Source organism: Malaclemys terrapin, chromosome 23 (genome assembly GCF_027887155.1).
Source record: "Malaclemys terrapin pileata isolate rMalTer1 chromosome 23, rMalTer1.hap1, whole genome shotgun sequence".
Lineage (NCBI taxonomy): Eukaryota > Metazoa > Chordata > Testudines > Emydidae > Malaclemys > Malaclemys terrapin.
The window spans coordinates 19,677,155-19,684,750 of NC_071527.1; the positions used below are offsets into that span (position 1 = coordinate 19,677,155).

The 7,596-nt window shown below is 49.5% G+C and overlaps 1 protein-coding gene across 3 annotated transcripts; it reads right to left on the reverse strand.

Annotated features, from left to right (window-relative positions):
* Positions 1–5,054: 5,054 nt before the first annotated feature.
* Positions 5,055–7,593, reverse strand: CHCHD5 (coiled-coil-helix-coiled-coil-helix domain containing 5). Of its 3 annotated transcripts, none has more exons than XM_054013064.1 (4): positions 7,486–7,593; positions 7,261–7,401; positions 6,365–6,497; positions 5,055–5,367 (listed from the first exon to the last, which is right to left on the reverse strand). In XM_054013064.1, coding segments are annotated over exons 1-4 (369 nt in total). In that variant the 5' UTR covers positions 7,488–7,593; the 3' UTR covers positions 5,055–5,274. The 3 variants fall into 3 exon arrangements, with proteins under 3 accessions (XP_053869039.1, XP_053869040.1, XP_053869041.1); XM_054013065.1 differs by having other exon boundaries at positions 5,277–5,367; positions 6,346–6,497; positions 7,486–7,592; XM_054013066.1 differs by having other exon boundaries at positions 5,277–5,367; positions 6,346–6,497; positions 7,482–7,567.
* Positions 7,594–7,596: the final 3 nt, after the last annotated feature.

The following is a 7,596-nucleotide window of genomic DNA, read 5'->3' on the forward strand; positions in this document are numbered from 1 at the left end:
CCCATGCAGCCTCTCTCATGCCTAGCAGCGACTTGATGTCAGCTGGATGAGAGCCAAGTAAAGCAACCGTGTGTGTGAATGGAATGTGGTTCTGCACAGCTCTCTACCCTCTGCCACTGCCCATGTCAGCCCTGGGCCTGCCAGCAGTACTAAATCTTCCCCATGACTGCCGACACCAAAGGAACATGCTGATTTATGGCTCTTTTAAATAAGAGAAACAGAGTGTAAAATTAGAGCATTTTCTGGATGAAAAATTAAAGGGATGTTTTTGTTAGTTCCTCATTCTAGGCTCATGTGTAATTCACCTTGTTGGTTTTAAAGTTCCACTTGAAAGGAAACTTGACTTCAACAGAAGTTAAAGTACCAGGCTGCAAGACTCCCAGCACACTTAATTTCATATTCAGAGGGTTCTAAATCAAAAGGAAACAGAGGAAAAACAGCAAAGAATTAACTGAACTAATGATCTTTGGCTTTCTCTCTCTTGTGGACCTCAAAGCCCTTTACATGCATTAATTAGCTAACCCTCATTACTCCCTGGCAAAACAGGTGTTATGTGTTTCAGAGATGAGGAAACAGAGGCAAAGAAAGGTGCAGTGGCTAGTCCCAAGGTCACACAGCAAATCATTGGTTGAGCTGGAAACAGAACCCAGGAGTCCTGACGCCCAGGCCCCTGTTATACCTATCGGCCAACACGGCCTCTTGGCTGGAAATAAGAATCCGGAACAAGTGAAAGGGGAGAAAAGCAAAGTGCAGAAAGGTAGTTGAGAGATCATTATTGGGCAGAGGAAAGGAATGTCCATGCTGGAAGGTGAAATGATTTGAAGGAGGGAGGGATAGCACAGTGGTTTGCGCATTAGCCTGCTAAACCCAGGGTTGTGAGTTTAATCCTTGAGGGGGGCCACTTAGGGATCTGGGGCAAAATCAGTACTTGGTCCTGCTAGTGAAGGTAGGGGGCTAGACTCAATGACCTTTCAGGGTCCCTTCCAGTTCTAGGAGATGGGTATATCTCCATATACTACTATTATTATTATTATTATTGAAATAAAGCTTCCACTTCCATTTCTGCCCTCTGTGGTGTGGCCTCCAAAGAAGCCTGTTATTGCAGTGGCACAGATGCGTTGTGTGTGAATTAAAGGGCAAACACCCCAATAGAATTAACCCCCAGAGTGAGAATGTGTCAAATGTCTGTGACAGCCAGAAATGTTCTAGAGGTTCTGAAGTAACTTAGGCACCTAAAAAGCCCCATCTGTGGATTCTGCAGGGTTTGAGTATTTACTTCAGGTCTGTTCTAAGTTTATGAGAACAATAAGATTGCCTGTCCACTAGACGATGGCTCTAAATCCATTTTTGTGAGGCTCCCACCATGGAAAACACAGACTTACTCACTTATTGATTTAGGCCCTTTGGGATTAATTTCGCTGAACCTCTCTGCAGCCTTTGGCAGTGGAGCAGAATGTATGGGTTTGATTGACTGCCCACAGACTTTTCTACTGCTCAGCCCAATGCTGGTGCATCTCTAACTTCTAACAGCTTCCTGGAGTTGTTTGTATGGGTCTATTCTCTCTCGACTTGGGATGCAGTTTGTACCAGAGTCCAGCCAGTCTTTGGCTGTAAGCATCCTTATGCAATAGATTCTCCATGTCCTAAGACACAGGAAATGAGGATGGGCATTTCCTGGATTTCTAATGTCTGTGTTTTGTTGCATGTATTTGCTGGTTCTCAGTAGTTTCAGTTTTCACCATTGTGGAAGGGAATCAAGCATCACTAAACAACCTGAACAGCCCAAAAACAACAGTTGGATGTAAGAGTATAGAATTTGCATTGTGAGATCAGACCACTAGCCTGTGTAACCCAGAACCCTGACTCTTGCAGGAGCCAATACCTTATGTTTCAGAGCACTTGCTGGTTCCATGGTGCTGGCTCCTTCTTATTTCCAACTGCTACACTGTGTTAAAGCAAACCAGATGCCCACTGGTACTTCCCTGATGTTACATACCCATCCCAGCAACTGCTGGCACCATGATCTTATTCCATCACAGGCCAGAGGAGATGGCCCACATGTTTGCAAAGGGAAGAGGAGGTGGCCATGAAAAAAAAACCCCTCTATAAAACTATACTCCACCCTATGAAAAGATTTGAGACCCCACTGCTGCAGCGCCAGATGACGAAGACTACAGCTGATCAGCTGTGCAATACTATGCAGAGCTAAAAAATCCTTCTGGGCAAAGGAGTGAAAAAATGCCACATGCTCCCTGCAACCAGTCCCTGTGCATGTGCAACTTTAAAGGAGACGGACTGCGGGTGATGATCTTCATTTATAAGACCATTTGCCCCTGCCTTTCCACAGAGGATTTGCCAAATGCAACAAGGCCATTGGTTCATTTAGTTCAGGAATCTGCCTCCAGCAGTTCTTGATAACTTTGGGGGAAGGCAACCTTTTAAAAGCTGGCCACCTATGCAATTCTGCCCCATGAGGGCAGGTTCCTTCCTCAGTCCTGCAACACAGGGCTTTATGATCCTAGTCTACGCAAAGGTGCATGACATACATTCTGCATTCAGAACAAAACCTACCATGCCTTGTTACGATGTCCTCAGAAGACGTGGTTCTCCTTGATTGTCAGAGCCTGAACACACAGGGCACAAGGGGCGGCAACCCCTGCATTTTATCCTCCCTGTTCCTCAGTAACTGGTTGACTTTGTGACCAGTTGTCAGGGTTCAGCTGATCAGCTGCAAGCTGACGTGGACAAATGCCTGGCAGCGTGGTGGTTAAAGCAATAGACTCTGAATAAGTAATAATGGACTGGCTCAGTCTGCCGTGCAGCAGGAGACGTAGCTGGGCTTAAAAGGGGGCCCAGTGCACCCTAAGCATAATGAAAAATGGCTTTTCTGCTGACAGCCTGACATTTCAATACAATTTCAACAACATGTAAAGCACCTTCGTTCCTGCATAACAGCGGCCTTAATAAAGCTCTTCCCACTACAGATATTTATGACTAAAGGGACCCTAGCTGCTATAAATAATCCCAAGGGATCAGCTAAAAATAGATTTTTCCATCTCTACAGGCAGTTGCAGCCTCTCTCTAAATTCACTCCGAAGCTGAGTGGCCATCACCTCTTCTTCCAACTTTCCTACCACTTTGCCACTAAGCAAATTGGATTCCCTTTGAGCAGCTCACGGTGCGTTAAAGGGATGAAAGAAAAAAAATGCTCCCTGCCTAATTTATTTATAAAATACCCTTAGTTATAAGTGATCCCCCACACACAAATCACATCACTACTGAAATGCAGCCACCTCTGGGGTAGAGGACAGCAACTAACAGGGTTACAGCAAGCAGCTCAACAGCATTGTCAGCCAGCTGGAACAGACAACCTTCAATCTGCCACCACCTCCCTGGAGAGGGGAATCTCTGCCAAGACGGGCTATTGGAAGATGGCGAATTATGTTCACCAAACACCACATGCTCCAAGGCAGGAACCTGGCCACCTGCCTCCACTGAAAGGCGAACAAGGAATAATGTGTCCTGGCCAGGGAGCATGAAATAGTTGGGAACCAAGTCAGAGATAAACCTATCTTGGTCCTTGCTGAGCCCATGTGAAAGGTGGCTGCCTCAAATTAAAGCATGCTACAGAATTACAGTGGGATTTAGAATATTGGACTCAAGTAATATGTGATCTGACATCCTTGTTTCTATACAAGGCATAGAGATCACTTCCCTGACCAGGGTTGCATTGCCTGGGTTCCTGGCCCCTTACCCATCTCACTTGTTGGGCGGCCCCAGCAGCCTGGCAAGCTAAGTTCTCACGTTTCTAGTGCTCACAGCCATGAAGGTGTTGTTAGGAAGCCAAATGGTTGGAGTGCAGAATCTGTATCAGCGTATCAGAGGGAACAGTGCTGTCCTTCTCTAGGGCCTCTGAGTATCTCAAAGAACTTTAGAGCCCAAATTAAGCCTTACACTTCCGGCGGGAGGCAGAACTTAACCCCTTTTCACACACAGCACGTTACACAACACCGCAGAGACTCATCCAAGGACGGAAATCAAAACAGCAGAAGTGCTGGGAACTGAATCCAGCAGTCTTAACTCCCCATACTCTGCCCTAACCAGCAGACATGGTGTTTCTTGCACATCCATCCTCTGCTTTAGGCATGCTCAAGATGGCTCTCTTTGCTGGGTGAGGAACTCAAAGGATTCACAAGGCCAAACCTCCTGTTCTTAATTCATTCCTCTCACGAGAACAATCCACTGTGTTTTGTGTCATTTGAATTCCCCTACATGGTTTGCAACCTTGAAATAACCTCTCTTTCCCAGTCCCCTGTTTCCCCTCCCCCATATGGTGAACATCATTTCAACAAACAACATGTTTCCCCAGCATTTAGGAATTTGTTTGTTGTCTTGTTTCTACAATGGTCAGGTTTTGTAAAGCATTTCAAACATGTGCAGTGCTAGTTATTAGATATCCCTACAGCTCTGCTGCTGACAAGGCTCCCTCTGCTGGCTCCAAAGCAGAGCATAAGACATGCTAGTCCAGTGGTTCTCAAACTTCTGTTCTGGTGACCCCTTTCAAATAGCAAGCCTCTGAGTGCGACCCCCCCCTTATAAATTAAAAACACTTTTTTATATATTTAACACCATTATAAATGCTGGATGCAAAGCGCGATTTGGGGTGGAGGCTGACAGCTCACGACCCCCCATGTAATAACCTCGCGACCCCCTGAGGGGTCCCGACCCCCAGTTTGAGAACCCCTGTGCTTGTCTATAGCCCTTCCAGAACATTTGTCAGCAATGGGAGTGAGGAATAGTTTTGATGCTGTTCAAATTTGGGACCTAAACAGATTGATGTTCTCTCTTCAGTTATCACCTGGATTTCAGTGCTGTCAGCCAGACTCTCACAGCAGCTCCCCATATCAACTGGAGGAAGCCAGAGCCAGCCCTTTAGTCTTTAAGAATTATTTTATTAGGGCACAGAAATACTGTGCCTAAATATTGCAGGGAGTAGGAAAGAATACATGTTACAGTAAACAGGACAAGTTAAGGACCAATTTCAGCCTTCGGTCTCAATTTCAGTGCAGAGTCGAGCCTTTATTGTAATTTTAATACAGTGTCTGTAGCTTATTAATTAATGGTGCTGTCCAGGGCTGTGCGACCAGCAGAGACAAGAGGCAGCACTAACAGCATACTGACAAATGCTGACAGATTCTGATGTCCTGCTGCGAATCCAACTGTTCAGGTGCATGTGACCGGAAACTGATGAAAGCCAGAGCACAGGGACTCGTATCATTCTGTATTTTCTGCCAGGAACCATAAGAATGAGGCTCCACAGCTGGGAAAGCCTGTCTCATTCCTGAAGGTGAAGGTTCTCAGTATCCCCTGTGGAAAGACAGCAGGAATGAAAGTCAGTGGTTGTGCATATATGTGAAACTCTAGTCCTGAGAATACAGTGTTTACACAGACAGCTGATAAGTAATTTTGTAGCTTTCTAGGGGTTTCCACAAACTTAATAAGATGATATTTTACTACTGCTCCATCAAAGCACAAACCCTTTGAAAGAAAGTGCTCAGTGTAGTAATGTAAGCGGACTCTACTGAGAAAGCTTGATGTACATTACTGCATAAACTCACTGCTCCAGATTGGTTCATAAAGTTAGACTGAACTCATGGCAGCAACCAAGATGGCTCAAGGGCTTGGCAGCAGTGTCAGGGCTGGAGCATAGGCTTTCGTGGGTGAATACCCACTTCGTCTGATGCTTTTTACAGATCCAGACTAACACGGCTACCCCTCTGATAAGTGTCAGGGTTTTTCATCACATGGCTGTCAGCTCAGAGTCATTACCTTCTGATACCCATTTGGAGATCTAGGTGAAATGAGCTAGCTGGTCAGGCAGGCTTCTAGTGGTCAAGTGTCACTACCACAAGAACCACCGTTACAACTGGCACTTACTGTCAGGCCTGGTTCACACTAACCCCCCACTTCGAACCAAGGTACGCAAATTCAGCTACGTTCGAAGTACCTTAGTTCGAACTTACCGCAGGTCCAGACGCGGCAGGGAGGCTCCCCCGTCAATGCCGCGTACTCCTCTCACCGAGTTGGAGTACCGGCGTCGACGGCGAGCACTTCCGGGATCGATCCCAGAAGATCGATTGCTTACCGCCAGACCCGGAGGTAAGTGTAGACCTATCCTCAGTCTCAGTAGAGAGGCCAAGTAAAGAATGAGCACTGATCTCCAATCTCACTCCTGGAGGGAATCTCTAGGGCAGGGGAGGGTGGTAGATGGGGAGGCTAACCGGGAGACTGCCCGGGCTGGAGATGAACAGGGGATTTCAAGTTTCCAGCTGAGCCTTCATTCACCTTAAGTCATTAGCTTCACCTGCTCAGCGCAGAGCAGGAACTCGTTGACGTGTTCGGTGCAGTTCACCACGGAGGCCTGGTTCTGTTTCAAGCACTGTTCAAATGCAATGAAGGGCTCGGCGCAGTCGTGGCGGATTTTCTGCACAATCGGGCTGCAACAAAGCAAACACACACACAGACACTGAGCTCCTCACGGGGAGCTTTGCTGACGGTCACAGGGGACTGAACAGACCCTGGAATAAGCCTAGAAAGAACATTTTAAAATCTCGAGACAAAGCAGCTGTAGGGGAGTCAGGAATGTGCCCAGTAGCGGATGTGAACCCCCAGTAATGAGCTGCAGAACGGGTGGAGCAGGCTGTCCTTGCGGTTACAGCATTGGTACCACCCTCAGGAGAACGGGGTTCAAGTCCCTGCTCTGCCACAGAGTCCCTGTTGGGCAGGTCACGTCCTCTCCCTGCCCCTCAGCTGTACAATGGGGTGTGACGCGGTAGGGAGCGGGGGGGGGGGCGGATTGACCTGGGAATGTCGTCTAGTTTTACTGGGACTGTCTGCATGGGGGATGGGAGAGCAGGGGGTGATACCTGAGCCAGGAGGGGGGTGGGGCCAGGTGACACCTTTGCCCGGGGAAAGTGGACAAAGGCGGGGGGAGGGAGGAGCCGGGGGGCTGCAGGGGAGTTTCAGGTTTGGGCTGGCTGGGGAATCGGAGGGGACCCCAAGGTTGGGGTCGAAGCTCCCTACCCCCTAGAAGGACCCGACTAAGGGGCCCTGTCTATGCCGACAAGCCCTGGTTTAGCCCGTGCCGCGTTACTGCCTGGCCGAGAGTCCCGGTGAGCCGCCGGAAGCCGGGGGCAGGGCCCGGACGGGGGTGAGCAGGCCCCCGGCTCGCACCCAGACGCCGCGGGGATGGGCACTCACTGCGAGGAGGCGCAGCGGGCCATGCGGACTTTGAGCTGGTGACAGTCCTGCTGCCAGCTGGCGGGGCTGGCGGCCACGCAGCGCCCGTACTGCTCCAGCTCGCTGCGGCAGTGCCGCGCCGTCACCTCCAGGGCGGCCTGCCTGGGGAGAGACCGGACAGTCAGACCGGACCGGACCGGACCGGACCGGAGCGCGCCCCCTCCCCCGGCCCGGCCCCGCACTCACATGCTGCCGCGCAGCGCGCACCCGGAACCGTCCCAGTCCGCATGCGCGAAAGCCCAGCCGTGGCCATGACACTAGAGGCCGTCGGGCTCGGGCCGGCCGCCGCGCATGCGC